The following is a 22,984-nucleotide window of genomic DNA, read 5'->3' as shown; positions in this document are numbered from 1 at the left end:
CAGCCATATTTTTTCTGATATGGATAACTGGAAAGATCTATAAGATTTTCACATTACAAAAAGTCAATATTTTCAATTCGAAGCTCCTTTATGGAGGTCCATTTTAAAATGGCTCTCAGTCATAGGACTGATGATGATAAACATCATGATGAGCCAGATAATTGTGCTATTTGTCATGTTGTCACGAGTGCTAATCAATTTTGTAGCAATACAAAGTTTCAAGCCTCTAGGTAAAAATACCTCATGGAAAACTGAGGGAGAGTGAAAATACTAATAATGTCTTGGCTTTTCTACTCTATTTTCCAAGATCATTGAAGACGTACGTTCCTGGAGAGGTGATTCATCATGGCAAGCAGAGGATGCATGCGTCAAACTTAAAATTTTAAGAAACTTAATAGTGGATGATTTGAAGTTGAGTCTTGCATTTATATCGAGGGCTCATAAAGCAATATATAAGACGTGAGAACATTTAAATTCTTTTATTTTAAGCCTTTGATACAAAAGTCTTTAATGTAATAAATAACCCACGAAGAAACCATAACATTACAGTTTAGAATCAGTATTAGTGGATACATTTAATCTTGGTCATAAGTTATGATTGCGATGCATACTTTAGCTCATATCACTTCATATCAGGAGCAGTGACATCCCACTATCAGGGCAATACTAATAATTCTGAACCATGTTAAACACAGGTGTAAGTTCTAACGCTTAACTCATGTCCACTACAACACCAGAAGAGGGCGATGTTGTCAAAGATGAGAGCAGCACATATGCTGTTTGGGGTTAAGCTTAAAACAAATTTAATTTCACTATGATAAGAAATATATCCAGAATAATTTAATGTTGTTTCTCAAAAGATTTCAAACAACATAAAGGATCTGGGTTAAAACATTTAGAATAAATATTGCAATATTGTTGCTTTTTCCCTTAAGCCTGGAAAAGAATTATTTTACTATTAGCAGCCTGGCTGAATATGTAATTATAGACAGGGGGGCAACTAAACAACACAGTGGGTGGCTAATAAATTAGGAAAGCACTGGAATACAAACAATAAATGAAATAAATTGAATAATAACAATAATTTAACAAGAAGCATAAACAAAGACTTTTCATGTTTGCAGAAATATCAACTGACATGAAAACAGTTTTTTTTTCTTTCCTAAAATCAGCTTCACTGATACTGGAAAGTGTTGCTGTGTGCTTGTGTATGAGAAATCCTGCATTTGCTTCTGAGGCTGATACTGTGCTGTCAGAGTGCACTGTGTCAAATCAGAGCATCTGCTGTCATTGGCCCTGCCTGTCATTAAGAGTCTGCGTCAAGGCTCAGTCCACTAGCTGTTTTTCTCAAGTGGAGTGTTGTTTCCATTGCTTGTACAGTTTTGCGTTTTCACTGGAATGGTAATGTTTTCTTATCAATAAATGATTTATGGCCTGTATTATTACTAAGCACTGTATTAAATATTTATAACATAACGCAAAGAAAGTGAGGGCTACCTTGGGACTGGGAAAAGATGCCGATGTTTGCACATGTAGGGTCAGAACAACATGCTGAAGTCCTACTGCTGTTGATATTTAGGGCACAAATATAGGGCACTGTGTGCAGCTCATTGCCTTACTCTGTTGCTGTCAGCTATTCAGGTTTTCTTTCAGCTAACCATAGCTAAACTTTGCATGTCTTAAATGTTGTGAAAACCTGCAGTTGCAAAGCCTATTACAATTTGTGAAGTGTCCCCAAAGTGGAGTCCTCTCGGGGACAGTCCTCATTCAAGTTTGCTACAGCCAGTGACTGGAATAACCCACAAAACTTTTTTCCACAGCATATTCTCTCAAGGACATTGTAGCACTTCCTTAAATATACTATTCAGACTATACCAGCATTTCTTGTTTAATACCTTTAAAGCATTAGAAACTACAAAAATATTCACGTCTTTATTCCTCTAGTGAAGAAAACAGTTTGCATTAAAAGGTGACAAACAAGCATGCCTGACACGAGGCCCTGGTTAATCTGCTTGCCTGATCTTTGAAAGGTTCTTGCAGGCCAGAGAGCGGAGCAAACTGGAAGCAGTGTCTGAGGCTGACGTGATTTAGTAAGTCAGGGGTGTCGCCCACCAGAACTGCATGCTCCATGAGCCTGGCTGATGGTTGTGCACTGCTGCGGAAGGCCAGGCTGCAAGTTAGAACCGCAGACATGGAGGAGCAGTGATGCAGGCAACGTGGGGCACTGTTCAGTGGGGGTTGCTGTGGACCGAACTCTTCAATTTTGTCATTACTACATCACTTTATGTCACTTTCCTGCAGTGATTTAAATGAAGCAGAATGTTGTTATTTTTTTTGCATCAGCATAATTTTGCTGTAGGCTGAGCTACAGACCTCTGAGACTAAAATCTATGATATAGTGAGAATATTCGTGCAGTCGGGGTTCTGACTGAGAGCATTAACCATTTCATACAAGTCTGAGCAGAAAAGCTCTGCAAAATAATGACACATTATTCAATCATTATTAGCTTGTCAGGCTTTATTTTCAGCTCTGCAGCTGAGTAATCTGTGATCTCTTATCGTTTCAGATCAAATTTAAAAACTACTTGAAGCCGCACTTTTTTCCCCCCTGTAGTTGCTTTTTGAAACAAATGGTAAACACGGCATCATCCGTGCATAAGTCACCACCTGTGCCAATCAGTCACCTTGTTTGGAGCTGTAATTGCAGTTCCCCTTTGGAGTGATCAGTGTAATACGGTACACACGGTGAGGCAGCAAAGCTGTTTACTCAATGCAGGAATGAAGTGAACAAATAAAAGGGACACTTTTCAACTTTTGTTATTATTAAGTGATTAACAAAGTGCTCTCAGCCTGTGCCTGTTTTCCTTTAAAACCATTTGAAAGGTGTGTCGTAGCACTTCACTCTGAGTGCAAACTAAGCTATTAAATAAGTATATGTCAGGAGTAACATCTACATGCTCCCAAAGATCATCCCGGGCCTGATAAATAAAAAAAGATATCAACTGAGCCGAGTCAAAACTCTAGAAATAATGGCTGCTTTGAAAGATCATAGATCCACTTGAAGAGAAACTGAAGAAAGGCTTAATCCCTCAGTTTAAACAGAAGCTCTTCTTTTACTTGTGGAGCTAGTTTGTCCCCAGTTCATCAGTCATCATTATCGTAACATCTCCGCGACTTAACAACAGCTGCCTCTTGTTTCGCCCTTTGATTTTAGCCTTAGATATGCTTATCGTATTCACAGAAAAAAGCCCTTAATGTGTTTCTAAAATGCATTTCAAAATCCATCACTTTCCCCCGTTTCTTTGAAAGTAGTGGTTACTGCCAACACTTCACAATGATAAAAATACAAAGAATGGCTCTCTGTTGAAAAAGATTGAATCAGTTTAGTCTGCGAACAGCGTCCACTGGCAGGACTTACATAAGCAGCAGAGAAGCAGCAGCACTTTCCACACATATTCACATTTTCTTTTCTGAGATTTCTAATTTAATGTTTCACTTAACTGGTCAAATGTTCACGTGTGTGTGCGTGTGCGTACTAATGTTCATTCCGCAGCATTAGAAATGATATAAACTATATAGAACATCAGTAGAAAAGACAGCCAAAGGGCAGAAAGTCAAATGTTAGCGATCTCCTTTAAAACATTAACTACATCAGAACAGCTGTTGTTGGGATCTCAATAGCAAAAAAATAAATAAATAAATGAGACAAGGGATGTGTGAGAAAACAGAACATCGATAATTAAAATTGCCAAGCTAATTTGTTTTGTTCTGTAAGTGCTTTGCCTGTGGGGTATTCAGTTAAAGATGTGGGAATGTTTAATCAAATTTCCATTAATATTCATCTGTGCGGCTGCACCTTAACTCCCTCTGGTTACCAGCATGTTGTTCAAATAAGGCCTCCTAATTACCAGATTTTAAGACTTTTATTTCATCCGTTCCTTCTTTTGTGAGCAATCTGTTCCATATTTTGATTCAGTTGGTGGTTTTTTTCTTCCAGCGGCACTTTGTCCGAGATAACAGCCATGTGACAGTTTAATAACGTACTCTGTAAAGCAATGGACAAACGGACTAGTGAAATGCACTCCTTTTTGGGTCCATATTATTATAATTTGTCATTATGTCGAGACAAAAAGAAACACTGAAGCAATTCCACCATCTGCAAACAAGAAATTGCTTTAAGTTCTGGACTTTAAGAAATGTGTCTCATGATTGCAGAGCACTGTGATTCATTCCTCTGCATAAAAACGTTGCTGTGGGCGTCCTGTCTCTCAACAAATATGCAAATGCTTGAGCTGATAAGAAGAAAAAAAAAAGGATGAGGGTATATAAGGTGGAATATAAACTCAAACTAACCTGAGAGGCGTCATTTTGAGATCATGTCTTTCCAAACATCCTATATTGCTTGCAAGTTTGCAGTCAAATCTTGGCAGCTGTTGTATTTTTACAGTGATCCTGGTTAAAGAGAACTTACGCATTTTATGGTATGACAGGCGCCAGGAGTAAAGTAACTATAATTTTTTAGTTTTAGGCCTAACCTGTGCAAACATGTGTTACACTGATTGCTGTGTCAGTTTGGAACAAATGAATCAATAAGCTGACAGACACCAAAGTGTTCTGATGATAAAAGATTGCCTTTTTTTTTTTCTAAAGGCCAGTTTTCTGGCATTTTATTGAAAGAATTGAAAAAGACTAGTAAAAATAGAGCAATAGATAAATTACTTGTTGCCCTAGTTACAACATTTGAATGGAAGAGCATGTCCAACACTGAACATCTGCACCTGACAGAGGGCTGGAGTGAATCCACAGCGTCCCTCTTCATCGTTACAATATTGCACATGACATTCCAGCACTGCAGGTCTTTGCAGCCAAAACTTAAACTGGCTCAAATAGATCCCTCAGCACACAGAGTGAGTCATTTGCTAAAATGAATAATTTACATTAGCAATTTTATTGAAAATGTATACAAAATTACTGAGTCATGCTCAATTTTGATTTACAAATTTCTAACACCATGAATTGAGACTGTAGCAAATGTATCCATGTGGTGCTCCTGACTATTCTGTGTCATCCGCTATACCTCTTAAATTGTCCTGTTTTTTTTTTTTCAGGCAAAGTCATATCAGGTCTTTATGTAAAGAGTTTCTCATTCCTGCTTATGCCTTTGTCACATCCTGTTAGAATTGTTATGATGCACTTTATGCTTGCATGACGCAGTCATCCTTAAGTCATCTTCAGTTTGATTGAAATTCTGCAACTAGGCTCCCAGCAATGTCTCCTTACTTTGGCATATATTGGATTTGTAGTGTTTAAACCTCCTGACACTGTCTCCAAGAAAATGTATGATTAATATAAATCTTCTTGACGGTTTATATTTTTATACAGTTTCAGGATTTGAAATTGAACACTGCAGCCAAGTTAAATCCATGTGGGTTAAATGCTTGTGCTACTTATATATGCATCATTTGCTTGATTTACCTTAGCACTATATGACTGAGCAGAAGTGCTCACATTCTGTAATTATCTGTGCAGTAAATTTGCCAGGTGGCATATATGCACTTTAGTTTCTTCATTAGGTCCATAAACACTGTGATTAACACTGTGTGTGCAGCATTTAGTATTTTATGGATGATGTGTGAATACTTTTAAGGATAGGGCCAAAATGTGTTTCATTCACTAATTCAGCTGTTTGCTGCAGGATTAAAAGGATGGTGGTGGAATAAGTAATTGATGACAATACAAAAATTTTGTGTCCAGAAGTTTTTACGTGGGCTCAGATCAATCCATAACCAGTGAATCCATGAGGTGTGTCCTTCTGTTTGTTGCCCCACCACTTTCTCAACTGGCTTTGGAGCGTGGACATCACGCTCGATTGTCTTTTTATGCTTTCCCAACCTGGAAGCAACATGAAGGAGCTCATGTATCGGATATTACCAAACGAAGGCGTCTAGCCTGGATAGCAGCCGTGAGACGAGCTGATATCAAGTTCTGTTACGTCTCCAGATATCAGTTGGTGTGCTCAAGACATTTTCATTCCGGTAAGTTCTAAATATGTTCACATCACACTTTATACAGTGGGGCAAAAAAGTATTTAGTCAGCCACCGATTGTGCAAGTTCCCCCACTTAAAATGATGACAGAGGTCAGTAATTTGCACCAGAGGTACACTTCAACTGTGAGAGACAGAATGTGAAAAAAAAAATCCATGAATCCACATGGTAGGATTTGTAAAGAATTTATTCGTAAATCAGGGTGGAAAATAAGTATTTGGTCAATAACAAAAATACAACTCAATACTTTGTAACATAACCTTTGTTGGCAATAACAGAGGTCAAACGTTTACTATAGGTCTTTACCAGGTTTGCACACACAGTAGCTGGTATTTTGGCCCATTCCTCCATGCAGATCTTCTCGAGAGCAGTGATGTTTTGGGGCTGTCGCCGAGCAACACGGACTTTCAACTCCCGCCACAGATTTTCTATGGGGTTGAGGTCTGGAGACTGGCTAGGCCACTCCAGGACTTTCAAATGCTTCTTACGGAGCCACTCCTTTGTTGCCCGGGCGGTGTGTTTTGGATCATTGTCATGTTGGAAGACCCAGCCTCGTTTCATCTTCAAAGTTCTCACTGATGGAAGGAGGTTTTGGCTCAAAATCTCACGATACATGGCCCCATTCATTCTGTCCTTAACACGGATCAGTCGTCCTGTCCCCTTGGCAGAAAAACAGCCCCATAGCATGATGTTTCCACCCCCATGCTTCACAGTAGGTATGGTGTTCTTGGGATGCAACTCAGTATTCTTCTTCCTCCGAACACGACGAGTTGAGTTTATACCGAAAAATTCTACTTTGGTTTCATCTGACCACATGACATTCTCCCAATCCTCTGCTGTATCATCCATGTGCTCTCTGGCAAACTTCAGACGGGCCTGGACATGCACTGGCTTCAGCAGCGGAACACGTCTGGCACTGCGGGATTTGATTGCCTGCCGTTGTAGTGTGTTACTGATGGTGACCTTTGTTACTTTGGTCCCAGCTCTCTGCAGGTCATTCACCAGGTCCCCCCGTGTGGTTCTGGGATCTTTGCTCACCGTTCTCATGATCATTTTGACCCCACGGGATGAGATCTTGCGTGGAGCCCCAGATCGTGGGAGATTATCAGTGGTCTTGTATGTCTTCCATTTTCTGATGATTGCTCCCACAGTTGATTTTTTCACACCAAGCTGCTTGTCTATTGTAGATTCACTCTTCCCAGTCTGGTGCAGGTCTACAATACTTTTCCTGGTGTCCTTCAAAAGCACTTTGGTCTTGGCCATGGCGGGGTTTGGAGTCTGACTGTTTGAGGCTGTGGACAGGTGTCTTTTATACAGATGATGAGTTCAAACAGGCGCCATTCATACAGGTAACGAGTGGGGGACAGAAAAGCTTCTTACAGAAGACGTTACAGGTCTGTGAGAGCCAGAGATTTTCCTTGTTTGAGGTGACCAAATACTTATTTTCCACCCTGATTTACGAATAAATTCTTTACAAATCCTACCATGTGAATTCATGGATTTTTTTTTCACATTCTGTCTCTCACAGTTGAAGTGTACCTCTGGTGCAAATTACTGACCTCTGTCATCATTTAAAGTGGGGGAACTTGCACAATCGGTGGCTGACTAAATACTTTTTTGCCCCACTGTAGCTGAATAATATCATCGTTGGTGGTCTCGGAAGTTATAGAATTTGCGATCAAACATAGAATGGAGTGACTTGATTGGTTGATGTAAAGACAATAAATGAAATGAGACAGGAAGGACACAAATTGGCGTTAATAATTTACCCGATTATCAATGTGTTAACTTGCATGTACTTTACAATTATGGGCATATAATATGATAACGATATTTTAGCAGTTAAATGATAAATGTGTAACATTAATTATGGTGGGGGGTGGAAAATGGCTATTTCACTCGGTGCACTCCAGCTGACTTACTTTGACGACGTACTCAGAGTTTGGCGGCTTGAAAATAGCCAAATCTTGCACCCAGCCATTTGTAAATTGGATGTGCGCCTCCAGTGACTTGTAATTACGAAACTGGTTCGCTGTGTAAGCGCTTACTCCACAAACAAGATACGTGAAGATATCGGGGTAGGACAGTGGCGGTAAGTCGTCTGGGTCTTTACTCCACTGCCGTATTTCAAATGGGTCCAGATTTGCGATGCACTCTATTTTTTTTCAAGTACCGCTGCTTCGCCTCTGGACGCAATCGGTCTCTATACCGTCCGTTTGCTTTTGAGCTGCTTTTAAGCATGTTTCTTGTCGTCGTCGTTTGTTTGATTCGTAGACCCCGAAAATGGAGCTGCGCTCCCACAATGCATTGCGGCGTGACGTCAACTCCAAAGCCCTATACTGGATAGATTACAGTAGAATACAGTACTTACTTTTGTCTTACAAAATAGCTCAAAAAGTTTTTTCTGCATGGTCAAATGCCTGCTTATAACGTGCAGGTCATTGAGGTCTTAAACGAGATCAAAACCTGCTGATGGTTCCTCCTTGAGAATAAAAACTTAAGGAGACTGCGCATTTGATGTTGAGACTTGTTTGTATAGGCTAGCTTTTAACTAGTGTTGTCTTTGTTGTGATTTAATATATTGTGAGTTATATTTTTTTTATTTGTTGAAGACTATTGTGAAGCAGTTACTGATTCTTATGTAGAAAGGTATTATATAAGTAAATTTTGCTTACTTACATTCTCTTTACCCTCACTTATACTTTGTCTTCTGTGCTAGCCGTGTGTTAGCATGTAGCCTAAAGCGCTACCCTGCCTTTGTAAAACTTCACAAAGCTGTTCCAGTAGCTGTAAACTCCTTTTCTTTGTTTAGGCACAGCTTCAGGTAACTTTTAAAGATGTAGTGCATGAACAACCAGTGATGTAAGTGAAATTGCTTTATTCTGATTGAAATTATGTTGTAGCCTAACAAAGTTTTTCAAATCAAAACTTGGGACAAATGTGAAATCAGCCTTAAAGAAAAAGAGGTTATAGATGATATTGTCAGTCTTTGCTTATGCCACCCTACTTGTGATCCTTTTGGATTAAACTGAGTGCTATTATAAGTAGAATTGTGGTTTGAGGTCCTGGAGAGAAAAACAAATAACTGGCACACTAATTCATAGCTCATATGAGCTTCTGCTCATAAATGCAGTTAATTTTAGGCTAAGAGATAAACCTTAGTGTTATATATATATTAGAACAGCAAAGATCTAATGTTCACTCGTATAGCGGTAACATGACAGACAGTATAATAAGGTGTGCCGTTTTGGGAGGCTCAGAGCATTTACTGAAAATCTAAGTCAAGCCATAAATCCCAGCATTTTACAGGAAATGCTATGGAAAGGAAACATGAAAGGCTTTATTGTGAGTTTTACAGCACTGAGCAATCCCTTTTTATCTCCTTACTTTCTTGGGAGCTTTCAGACAACTTATTGCAGTCCTGACCTTGGGTGCCATAATGCACAAGTACAATATCATCATTTCATATCAGGAATTTCAGAGGTATTACTTTTATTGTTTAGTTACACATGAAACTCCCTTGGAAGCCACTGTGCTCAGCAGGGTTTCTCCATTGTGGTCAGGGTTTTAATTTTGTTGCCTGTATTATTAATGTAAGTTAAAATATTCACTATATTCCTCCTGGTTTTTCTCTTTATCTACACTGTGATCCTGGCTAAATACTCACTTCTAATCAACCAGGAGAGCGACACGCCATTACATGGAAACTGCTTCCTCTTGATCCTTGACCAAGGATAAATGATAGCAGTAGATGCACAGCGAGCCGTTTGATTCTTAAGATGCTGTTTACATCTGGAGTTCTCCTTTTTAATTATCCAGTGCCAGCCCTCATCTATGTTATCTGCAAGGAAAATGAGGTCGTGTATATATCAAAGTGCTTCTGCTGCCGCGTATTCCTCCCAGCAGGCGTTTCCTCTAATGTCATCTTAAACGTGACATGCAGTCGTGCACGTGGCTGCAAAGTTTCACATCCAATTTCACAGGTTTCAACTCTGAGTAATGATGCTAAACCAGAGACTGTCACTATAATCAAGTGAAGTTTTCGATTCTTGAAACCATTAAACAAAACGAGTGAGGAGAAAACTTGGCTCTATATGTAATAAATGCTTTATAAATTATGTCCATTATAATAAACAGACTTTAAAAAGCAAAAGTGAGTGAGAGGTACATTTTTCAGTATATCTCTGGATCCTTTTGACAGTTACTCAGACTGAAGTTGAAATAATGACTCAGTAACTGACCCGTTTGATGACTTCATGAATGTGCTTGTCTGATGTGTCCAATTGTGGCTTTGTGCTCTCTGTTAACAGTGCTACTTATAACACTGGATATGCCCGTATTTAGGCCACTTCACTCCCTCAGGCTAACAACTTGTGTGCATAATTCTGTGGGTTATAACTCACAACTGCTATATATAAAACAAGGTTAAGTCCTGAAACTAATAGATTGGTATTGACAAGGGTCAAAAGGCGGCGTTCTGTGATATGTGTGGTGCGATTTTCTGAGTATTTTAGTCTGTTTCACAACAAACATGCAGTGACTAAAACAGCTCTGATGTCTGCATTTCCTGAAACTCTGAGTCAGTCTGGCTCTCTTTCACAGTGTACCTTTTGTCCCATCTTCCTCCCATCAACCCCAAGTGGTCGCAGCAGACGGCTCCCTGAGCCTGGTTCTGCTGGAGGTTGTTTCCTGTTAAAAGGGAGTTTTTCTTTCCTACTGTCACCAAGTGCTTGCTCATAGAGGGCCATCTGCATGTTTGGGGCTTTCTCTGTGTTATTGTAGGGTCTTTACTTGACATTATAAAGCAAGGTGGCTGTTTTCAAGGTGGCTGTTTTTGTGATTTGACGCTATATAAATAAACTTGAATTGATTTGAATTAAACTAACTAGCAGAGATTCAAGTTTTATCATAACGTCCTTGTTAGACTTTGAAAGTAATGTCAGATAAAAACACTGTGCTATTAATTTCATCCACCATATGGTCGACGCTTCATAAATGTCAGTTTTACGTAAACTCAGTGGGAAGTTCTGGAAAAGGGTTGCTGACATTTACACTCAATTGAATATTGCTGAAGAGGTTGTGCATCAGACAGCAAGCGGCGTGCTTCCTGAGCGGAGCTCATTTGCTCCGGTGGAAAGCGGGAAACATGCCCAAGGTGTACTGAAGATGCAGTGTAGTGATGGCCAGAAACCTCACCTAAATACTTACCCTTATTGAAATGCTGTCAGACGTTTGCCGGGGAAGTCCCGGGGAAATGGGGGAGGAACTGTAATCCTCTGTAAAGCCGGAGAATCAGTATACAGCTGTATGGACTGCAGACTCACACCGGCATGAGTTGTACCTTCAAACTAGCTCACTAAAAGCCAGATAGGAATAAACTGAAAGCATCTTCTTTATTGTAAATGGTTTTTGGTTTTGTTTTTATGTGACGCTTGTACTGCAGTTAAGTTTCTCTCTTTACTTAACCAGGAAAGGCTTTAAAAACATATTCTTATTTATGACAGCGTGGGCAAAAGGCAAAACCTCTGGAGAAAATGGTATGAGAGCTAAAAAAAGAAACATTAAAAGTCAAAAGAACAACAGCACACCCACTACTTACTAACACACAAATGGCATATGGGTATGTAACAGCACAGGTCATATTAATGTCCACAATAAATCTCTTGAATTCCTCCACCAGCTCAAATGATCAGTGAACAGACACATTTGTTTTGGGAACTTTCATCAAAATGAGGCGAGCAGGACTCAATAAATATTGCAATTCGTGTGTGATGATAGCCAGTTAACAGAGGAATAGAGCGGACCATTGATGACGTTTGATGGGAGCAAACGGAATAGCTGAGTCATAATAAAGAGCATCAAGCTTCTTGAAGGGCGCCCTTGCAAGCTGACCTATATATAACATCATCATTGACTAACATGGAGAGGAGGGGAACTTCACATGGCTGCTTATTCCTGCAGAGAAATGTGCACGTGTTAGACCTTGTTTGAGAGTCTCAAGCACTTTCTGCTGCAACAGCTACTGTTTGTGGTTTAGTCGGTAGTCACATCAGAAAGATACCTCGTATAGTGACTCACATTAGCACCTTTTTAATACATGAAATGGAAACAGCGTTCTGTCTCTGTCAGATTTTTATTAGAGTGCATATATCGGCTCATTTTAGAAATCCCATTAAGTCACTGAGGTTTAAATGGAACCAATTTAATGCTTCTTTATTATCTTGTCATGCTTTACTTTAGTGTGCCGTGTTTTCTGTAAAGAGCTGAGGGGAGGGCTCAAGAAAATATTAATAAATCATTAACATCCCTGACGAGGGCACCGAACCCAGCACACCAGTAATCTCTGCAGGATCCCTTACCCCGTTCATTCAACAGCATGAAGAATTAAGATTTGCACAACAAGCTGCCCTTTGTGCCCATCAGCTGGTGATAGACCAACACTTTGGACGGGTACGTGTTTTGCAAGAATTTCACTCAATCTGAGTTCATGCTTAAGTGGACTGAAACTAATTGCATAATTTTTCAAGTGGCAGTGAATGCATTTCTGCAAATGACAAACTAACACTGGCGCGTATCTGAAAAAAAAGGTCACGCTATACTGACAGTATATCTGTTTGTGAAACTGAACTTAATTATAGTGCAGTTGTTCTCGCTGCATCCTGTTAAAGATCGTAGTTGTATGCCAAGCATTAAATCACATCCAGATCAATAAGCACAGACACTGTTGCTTTTTTCTTTCTGTTTTTTTGCAGTGCTGGTTGTGCAGCAGTCTAACTAGGGAGCTTTAATGCTTTCTCCAGCCTTGGTGCACACATACACACACAGTATGTACACACATAGAACACATTCTGCTGCTCAGCTAATCCTAAGCCATTTAACTTTAATGTCTTTAAATAGATAAATGATTAAATGGAGTGAAGTTCAGGCAGAAGAGTTCAATAACTATTCCAATAGATTAAAATCACATCCATGCTGGGTGCTGTAGTGTGCAGGGCAGAAAGAAATTACACAGCACAGCATTGTAATATAAAACAAATGAAAGAAATCTGTAAAAGGCAGCTATTTAGTTGTTTACTGTGTGTTTTTAATATTTGGTAAAACCATAAATGCTGCAAACACTGATTTAGATGGTTGTGAACGGAGCTGTGATGTTCTAAATGAGAAACAGTAAAACAACAAAAAGAAGTAACATTGCGTTAGCAGAGTTAACTCCGAAGCAAGCACAACTGCTTTAGGAGAACTCTGTCTTCATTACTGGAGCATGTTTGAAATTAGCAGTGGGTTTGTTGACATCATTAAGTTTTAAGGGCAGTGATAACCCGGCTATGGCTGCAGGTTTCCCCCGCTGGTGCCGTGATACTGTTCTCCATTGTCAATAATTCCCATTTCTGTCATGGCTTATGCCGAGGCGGATGGTGAAGTAATTGGATGGGCCATGTTGAACCAACATACTGGGGCTCAAAACTCAAAGATCTGTCTAAACTGATGCTTTCTTTTCCCTCCCCCCTACTGTCTGTCTGAGATACAGGCAGTTTTAAAAGACAAAACTGGTGTGAATTAGATAAAATAAATATAGTATAATAGTTAAAGTTGCAGCATCTTATCATATTTTGTGTTGTGTGAGTCAGAGTCCTCCTAGCTAGTGCAGTATACTTTCTTCGAACTGACCAGCGTAAGACGGGCTGCCTGAATGCTTAATAATGAACATTAAACATGGAGCACAGACATTTCACCAGAAGAGATGGCCTTGTTGCATATCTCAGTAACGTGCACTCAATTGCAAAATGTAAATATGCTGATGCTAGTAGGACCTATTCCTGTGTGTCGGTGATGGATTAGACACACAGATGATTTTGGAGGGGAGAAAATATGAGCTACTTTATGCTTCTGTCACTGCCTTTTTCATTTAGATTTTATCTTAAGTGACCCTAATTTCAATCACCTCCCACAAATGATGCTGTTGCTTCTGCCTTGTTCCCCTTTGCATCAGCTGTTCACTTTCGCAGAAAAAAATGAGTGGGAATCCAAATCACTAACACAAGTAAGTCAATTAGGGTTCTAATATATAGCATTAGTTAGGTACCTTGGCAGCCGGTGATTAAACAGTGATAAATCAGAGCATTAGTGCCCACAGTTACTGTTCCTGCTCTCAAACACCTGCAGGGGACAGCCTCGGATTATGCTGCTATTGTGCTGGACTAATGCTGCATGCATACTCCCACACATGTGAACACAATAGGAAGGGATACCATAGATGGATAGATAGCGTGCTTATACATGGCCTGTATGCAGACACACACAGCACATGCACACATGCACAAGTCAGCAATATACTGGTGATCCATACAGACCGCATGTCAGTGTGTGCACACCTACACACACGCACACACACACCAAAGCCAGTAGACACTGCACCGCCTCACACACCAACTCTGCAGTGACGCGCGGAGGAAGACGGGAGGCCGCTCTTATTATAATTCAACGTCAGACCAAGTTTGATAAACGTCTACCCCCCACCCCAACCCCCCGACACCCCGGCTCCCCTCCCTCCCCATCTGTCTTTCCCTCCCCTCTTTCACTCTCCCTGGCCCATTTCAGTGGTCTTTATCCACAGTAGGGACCCGTAGATCCGCTTTCTCTCTCTCCCCCCCTCTCTCCTCCACCACCACCACCTCCATCTTTGAGATAAAACACTGGCTTTAGATTTCCAGCAGCAGCAGCAGCAGCAGCAGCAGCAGAGGGCTGGCGCTGCAGTTGCGCTGGCACAAATTCAACGTGGGTGCACACAGTGAGTGAGAGAGTGAGAGAGAAAGAGAGAGAGACCTGCCGCATCTTGTGGATTTCTTTGCGAACAAGCCCGTGTACATGGTTCTCCCTGTTTCTTTCTCTCTGTCACACACAGACCAGGAGCTGATTCCAGTTTTCGGAGAAAATGTGGCATCACACAATAGCGGCAGTCCTTTTTTTACTCAATTCTTTGGGGCACTCGCTGGCAGGCTTTCCAAACCAAATCAACATCGGTAAGTTCAATGGGATGCACTGACTACATATTCATTTTAAAAACATTTACCACAGTCTAAAATAGGACACCACTCTTTAAGTCTCAATTAGTCACTGCTTGAGGTTTTATTTTTGTTGTTGTTGTTTGTTTGTTTTTTGCTTAATTCGTTGCCAACTTCACTTCTTACCAACCCAAACTGGGATTTTGCGCGTCTTTGTGGGCGGTTTGTTAAAAAAATGAATTTATATAATTTTGTCAAAATGAGAATTATGGCGCATTATTTAGTGTGACAATGTATTACACATTTTTTTCTTGTTTTTTTTTTTCTTCCATTGAAATTAACTTACGTACGAGCCTCTGATATAATGCGATCACGCAGTCAGCCTGCCGTCCTTTTTAGTGGGATTCGAGATAGAGCAAACGCAGGGTTATGCATGCTGGGGATGGACTAATTAAAGCGCTGTCTTATGTGACATTTTGTTTCCCGTAGGCGGACTGTTCATGCGCTCCACAGTGCAGGAACACAGCGCCTTCAGGTTTGCTGTCCAGCTGTATAACACCAACCAGAATGTGACAGAGAAACCCTTCCACCTCAATTACAATGTTGACAACCTGGAGTCCTCCAACAGTTTCTCCGTCACACATGCCTGTGAGTAGTTCTGCACTGTACCACTGCCTTTCTCTGCACAAGAACAATAAGAAACATTCCTGTTTTAGTACTATTTTTTTTCTCAGGTTGGAATAAAAAGTGCTGCAAGTTCAAGGCTAAAAAAACCAAAACACGCAAACAGTCAAACACATGCGGAGTACATCAAATCATTTTTGCTCTAATAGTCTCGTTGATAGGCCATTCCAAAAAAAGGACACAGATGTTTATGAGCTGGAAATGGCGTATGAATAAACACAGACACCTGCCAAATGTCTGGCTTAATACTCAAACTCCTCAGTCATAGCATCCAAAATTCACCAGCTGGATTATGGAGCTTGATGGCCCGTAATTAGCCAAACGGATTTTTTTTAATTTTGTCATTCCAGAGAAGCTGATGAGCAGAACTTGGATGAATGTGCTCAAAAGTGCACAGGAAACCCCCCCCCCCCCCCCAAAAAAAAAAACACTGCCACCATGTTTGTTGGAGTATAGGATGAAAATTAAAATGTTGTGACTGTAAAACAAAAAGTTGTGGAATCAGACAAATAGAATTGAAAACACAAAAAAGATGAGATGTATTTACAAAGGTGAATAAGGAGACATCACTTTACAGGAGTTTAACAATGTTGACACATTCTCTGTTTATCCATGTGCAGGTATACCCCTTTGCAAACTCACCCATCCCACCCCATTAATGTTCAGGGGAGTTTGAATGTCACTTGTCCTTTTATAGCGGCTTTAAATATCACATTAGTGTGTACTAGCTTTATAGTGCTGCAGACTCTTCTATCTTCTCTAAATAGCCCACAGTATCAGCTATAACATTTGCTAATCCATGTAGTCATCTCTGCAAACATGATGCACTCAATAGTAAGCTGCAAAGTGTAAGAATGTCTCATATTTGGTCTACCAGTCCCTCAACTGCCATGTAGGGCACCGAGTTCTGTCTGGAGAATTAATTTGTTATCTTTTGTCTCACCAACTTTGCTTCACACATCACGGTTGAGGATCAGCTGCAGCTCTCCAAACTCTGTCAGCTGCCTTAGAGATGTCTGAGGAACCTAATAAAGTGAGAGTAGAGCTTAAAAAAAGAAAAGAAAAAGAAAGGGCACGAACACAACTACGTCCCAGGCTCTCAATCATATTAAATGCTGTTGAGGTCATGTGGTTGGTGGTGAGCGTTAGCAGCTCTCACCGACGACCAGATTGGAGCAGCCTTGAGGAGAAGCTGCAGGCGGATGCAGGTTTACACACATTCACACGCTCACACCTTGACACTGCCCGGTTTGACTACAACCTTGCACTGTCAACTGCTGAGCAATTACACTGAAGCAGCTGTGGGGTCAGTGCTCAGCTCAAGGGCACTTCAGCAGTCGCTGTGGAGGAAGAGATGAATATTACACCCTCGGCTTGTCCGGATCAGGGCTAAAGCACAAACTGCAAAGAGTTTGTCCACAGCCGCAACTGACTTTGACTAAATCTGAACCCATTGTTTTTGAAAGAAGCTTAAGGCTTTTCTTAAAGGATAAGAAGAAGAAGAAAGCTGATAATCAGGAGGATTAATTTCAGCCAGATAAGCTGATGCAAGCTTAGCTCAGTACTCTCTTGTTGAAAAAAGACCAGTTAGCAGCTCATTATGCAGACCAGCCAGGCCAGTTTGTGACTAAGGAATTTGCTTGAAAATGCACCAAACTACACAATTCTTATTATAGTAGTCTGGATTGCATAATGCCCCGCTTGCCTGGCAGGTGTCGATGTAGCAAATGAATGTGATGATTATGATTTGACACATTTCTATTTTGGCAAGAATTACACATTAGTCATAGCTGTGCTTTCCTACAGAAAGCCTTGTCAATTTTGATAATATTAGCAAGTGCTGATATGACTGAGATTTTAAATCTGCTCATTTCTTGTGATCCTTGAGACCGTCTACATAGTTCCCTCTTTAAATAAAACAATTGAAAGATAAAAAGGAACAGAGCAATTACTTTTTGCTTTCATCACTTGTTGTGTTTGCTTTGATTCTGAGTGGTTAAAAAAAAGCAGGACAACACTAGAGACCTCCATCTAGGTCAGTCTGTAACAACCATCGCAAATTCCTAATGGCAAATGTCTCTGTTATTGGCAGTGTGGATCAATAGGTGGAAATCCGTAGTCCAGCAATAGTGTGTGTGCCTGTTTGCTATCCAGTATGGAAAAATCAATTCTCACCAAGCGCTCTTTTTCCTTGTTTTTACCCTCCTCGCTAATATATGACTGATTTTCCAACTGTCCCGAATCGCACATTTGCTGCTTACATTGCAGATATGAAAGTTAACAAACAACAAAACTTGTAAACATCCAATGATCGATTGCAGCAAACAATTTCCAGCCATTGCAACTTGACTGAATTGATTCCAACAAAGAGAACCTCACTGTGCTGTTGTGTTTATTATCTCACCCAATTTGTGGCTGGAGTGAAGCTGCAGGATGTATTGATGTGACACCTTGCCGCAGGCCAGGACTGATTGTGTGCATAAATGCAGAAATGGGAAGGTTATATCCATTAAGACTGAGGTCAGGGCAGGGATAACAGACAGTGGAGACAGACCTGATAGCTTGGCTGGGTAATAAGAGGAGAGTTAAGCTAAATGAGTGTGGGGATTATACTTTCTGCATGTGGTGACAGGCAAGCATTTATTTAACGTTTAATCAATTGAAGTGTTTAGCCTTTCCCTAACTCGCAGTAATTAACACGAGTGTTAAATGCGTGTGAATGAAGAGACATTTCTGAGTGATCCGTAAAAAGCGCATTTTGTGCTTCTGCACCAACAGCATACATTTTTAAGACTGCATTGTTAAAAAAAACTTTGATTAAGCTGTCAATATTTCACTGTATTTCTTATTAGGAGTGTTTATTGTGGCTAGTTATCCTTCCTCTGCTATGACTCAACCAGTGTGATGCTGCTCAGACAGAGGCTAATGTAAGAGCACTTCAGTGTGTAGGCAATGTACAGTTCCACTAATGCGCCACAGACCAGTTCATGCAGCCAGATCTCCTCCTCCTCCTGCTCTTCTTTTTCTTCTGCATTGTTGATGCTGCAGTGAATACTTTGACTCACCAAATCCAAATTGGGATATTTTACTTTTGTAAACTGGTATTAACAATAAGCGTGATATTTAAAGAGCTAAATATTGATGTTGGGTTAATAATGCACACATAATATTGTATATGTCTCTGTAATTGCTCTCATTTCTCATTGACATGTTAAATCGAATTAATTTGCTAAATGTGAGTAATGACATTATAATCATTTCTTTTCAAATTTCATACAGATGTCGTGATAATATTGTTATCTTGAATTGTGTCTTAGATGTTTTTCCTTCCTACTGTGGCCAAGTGCTTGCTCACGGGGTGTCATCTGATTGTTGGGGCTTTCTCAGTATTATTGTTGGGTCATTACCTTACAATAGAAACTGCCTTGAGGCGACTGCTGTTGTAATGCGACACCATACAAATAAAACTGATTAGGACTGAGAATTAGAATTCTTTTAGCCACATTAATCATGTAGGGAAATACCATTAGTATTATTTCAATGTCTCAAGTGCATGTTTATTCATAAAATGCCTTAAAATGTTCACTTGTTTCTTTTTAGTTAACATGTTTGATTTTAAAATGTTTTTAAATAACATTTCAAGCACCAATGTTGCTATTTTTTACCCTGTCTACTTATGTAGATTATGCACTCTAACTTGATTGTTAAGGCAGGATCTATTTTTGAAACAAGTCAGACTTTGATCTACTTTCCAATTTAGAAGGCTATACCAGGAAGAGAACGTCAAATCACAGCAAACCTTATTCATTTATAGTAAAGTGAGAGTAGAGCTTAAAAAAAGAAAAGAAAAAGAAAGGGCACGAACACAACTACGTCCCAGGCTCTCAATCATATTAAATGCTGTTGAGGTCATGTGGTTGGTGGTGAGCGTTAGCAGCTCTCACCGACGACCAGATTGGAGCAGCCTTGAGGAGAAGCTGCAGGCGGATGCAGGTTTACACACATTCACACGCTCACACCTTGACACTGCCCGGTTTGACTACAACCTTGCACTGTCAACTGCTGAGCAATTACACTGAAGCAGCTGTGGGGTCAGTGCTCAGCTCAAGGGCACTTCAGCAGTCGCTGTGGAGGAAGAGATGAATATTACACCCTCGGCTAGTCCGGATCAGGGCTAAAGCAGGAAGAGAACGTCAAATCACAGCAAACCTTATTCATTTATAGTAATGACTGTTTTAGTTTAATTGAATTCAGCTTTTATATATTGTTTTATAGTAACTAGTAATCCATCCCTTATTTATTCCACTACTTGTTCCAACACACTCTGCACTCTCGCACTATAAATGTGCTGCACATGTTGTCAGTTTGGTCTGCTGTCTACTTTGTTCACTGATTGCAAAGAAACAGCCAGGCCAGTGTGTGTTCAAATACTTTGACAATAAAGCTGATTTTGATTCCTTATTTACATGACACCAAATCACAAGTCACTGCTTTATATAGTAATCCAACGATAGCCTGTGAGCAAGCACTTAGTGACAGCAGGAAAGAAGGACTCCCTCTAACAGGAAACAAACCTCAGCAGAACCAGGCTCAGGGAAGGGCTGTGACTGGTCAGTGGTAAGGGGAAAAATAAGAGAAAGAGGAGATCACAGTGAGACTGGACATGGGCATTTGGCATAGTTTTATTAGTCTATGTAACTGGGAGGAAAATATTTATATTGTTCTTTCTCTTTACTCAAAAACATCTTTAGAGTTTGAGCTCCATCAGGCTGTTTTTGTACCTGTGAAAGTACTTAATGGCTACATGCAGTTTGGTAAGATAAACATATTCAGATGATACTGTAGTGGGCGTCAGTAGCTCAGGAGGTAGAGCAGGCCATCTACTAATCAGAAGACTGGTGGTTTAATCCATGGCTACTCCAGTCTGCATGCCAAGTATCCTCAGGCAAATAATAAATATTATAAAGTTTGTATCTGTCTTGTTTGAAACTTGTATGAAAAGCATACAAGAGTGAAAACAGATATAAGATCCCTTGAAAAATTATATAATGAAACTTGTATGTTTTGGATACTTACTAAAACAATATATGAAAGTAATGAGAAAGTGGCCACTTTCATGTGTAAATCATATAAGTTTTTACTATTTCTTTTCCATATGGGAAGATACTAGCCCCAAGTTGCTCTCCAATGCATCCGTTGGAGTGTGAAAGTTAGATAGAATGCACTTAAGCATATAAAAAGTGCTTGGGTGAATGAGGGATGTTGTATAAAGTGTGTAGAAAAGAATCAGTCCACCTTAAATTCCCATTTACTATATAGTGCAGTTCATTTGAAATTTATATCCAAGTGTTTACTTGGAACGTTTCGCGACATTAAAAGCTGTTATTTAAAACATAGTAAAATGTATTAAATTGGCTTCATCTGTACCTGTAGAGACCTTGTATTTTCTTATACAGGATGAGGAGGGAGAGCAGGGGAGGAACAACAGCACACAACTTCTAGTGTTTATTTCGAATAGAAAGGATCACCTGGTGTGAAAGTCACCTTGTTCTAAGTTGGGTATGTGTTCTGAATGTTTATAATAGTAGGAGCTCTGCAATACAAGGGATAATTCACAGATGTGGGATCTATGCTTGTTTGACTTCTTTCCTGAAGTTTAAAGTTTGATGAAAAGATCAGTACTATTTTCATGTTTGTAGAGTAAAGCTTTGAGCTTGAGCTTAGCACGAACATTGTATATATATCTTGCTTTATTAATTCATAAAAAAAGTAAAAACAACACATTATGTGTTTTTTTTTTCTTGGCTAGACATGGAAACTTTCTGTAGATTTGTTATGTCCATGGAGCTGCAAGGCTACAAATGAAAACATATTTCAGTTTGGATCACTATAGGCAAAAGAAGATTGATATTTCTAAACACAGTTATTTATACTGGAACTGGGCAGGCATTGGTGACGACAGCTATGAGATTTAGTAAGTCAGAGAAAACAGAAATGGAGGAGCTGGGGTGGAGGTGGGTTGCAAAGCAGCTTGCAGACGTGGAACAATTGTGGGCAGATGGAAGCACCCGAATCGCCCTGCACTGGGTGTGCAGGGCAGTGCAGCATGCAGTGTGGTAATACATCATATGAAGGGGAATGAGCCTGACTCTTCAGCTTGTCTGATCTGATGCCATATTTGATTAATTAATTATTGAGCAGCATACCCGTGCTAAACCGAGCACAGCTAGCTGTGCCCCCCCCGCTTCCAATCTTTGTGTAGCTGAAGTTATCAGAGCATTATATGTTTTAAACATTTGGCACAAATCTTTTCTTTTCTTTTTTTAAGTTACTATAGCAAAACAAACGTGCTGCAATGTGAGCAAGCAATACAAAACAATCTTCATCATGACTCTGAGAACTCATTTAAACAGACAAGTCATGGATGATGCACGAGCATCAGAGACAGGGTTGTCAAATCATTTGGCCCAAGGGTGAGCGTGCTTCATGATAGTTACTATGTTAAGCCATACTCTGCATAGATATAATTAATGTTTATAGAAACAGGTTGTTTTTGTTTTTTTTTAAATATAGCAGTGAGGTCACTGATCCTCTGAGGACAAAGCATTCCACTCTTGGCTTCAAAGCTTCATTGTGAAATTCTGAATTCAATTATTAAAACTTCACCATGAAAAACACACTCACCACATTTGCTTACATATTTGGCCAGTCAGATGTTTGTGTCTGAAAGCTTTAAATGGAATCTCTCGGTTTGGGAGCCCTTGAACAAAAAAGAGACACTTAGCCAAAAGCATGTCCTTTTATCACGATGCACTGATAAAAATATCTGAGTTACTGCTACTGCAGCCAGAGTCCTGTCAGTTTGGATGACCTGTGCCAAGTTGACAAGTACTCATCGTCAGATTTGTCATGGCATTTTCATGCCATTTATAATGTCTTTAGGAAGATTTTATCTAACTAAAGAGGCATTTCAGGTGCATACAATATGGTTTTCTAAGCACTTTCACTCACATGAATAGTTTAAATCTTAGTTTAATAAGAGCTTTCAGGGTCCTTTGCTGTGGGGCAAGACATGAGTCATGGTCCATCATGCAGCACAAATGCATTAGGTTTCTATTGAACGAGGGAGTGCTAATGCTAAATAACTACAATAGAGGCATTTAAATATCAGTAGACTGAATGCATACCTGCCAATCATTTGAAAAGAGCAATAAGTATTCAGCCGAATGAGCTCGGCACGATCGTAAGAAAT

The 22,984-nt window shown here is 39.9% G+C and overlaps 1 protein-coding gene across 4 annotated transcripts in view; it reads left to right on the top strand.

Annotated features, from left to right (window-relative positions):
* Positions 1–14,769: 14,769 nt before the first annotated feature.
* LOC146699958 (glutamate receptor 3) overlaps positions 14,770–22,984 on the top strand; it is a 78,437-nt gene continuing 70,222 nt past the window's right edge. For 3 of the 4 annotated variants that reach the window (XM_085469908.1, XM_085469906.1, XM_085469909.1), the window contains exons 1-2: positions 14,770–15,066; positions 15,538–15,696. In XM_085469908.1, coding sequence (XP_085326034.1) covers positions 14,979–15,066; positions 15,538–15,696 — 247 coding nt within the window. In that variant the 5' untranslated portion in view covers positions 14,770–14,978. The remainder of the gene's footprint in view (positions 15,067–15,537; positions 15,697–22,984) is intronic. The other variant, XM_085469907.1, reaches the window with a different exon arrangement.

Source organism: Copadichromis virginalis, linkage group LG10 (genome assembly GCF_057382275.1).
Source record: "Copadichromis virginalis isolate Kocher_CV1m ecotype Utaka linkage group LG10, C_Virginalis_male_GT1.1, whole genome shotgun sequence".
Lineage (NCBI taxonomy): Eukaryota > Metazoa > Chordata > Actinopteri > Cichliformes > Cichlidae > Copadichromis > Copadichromis virginalis.
The sequence above is the reverse complement of the archived record's forward strand: the minus strand, read 5'-3'. Positions and strand labels throughout refer to the sequence as shown.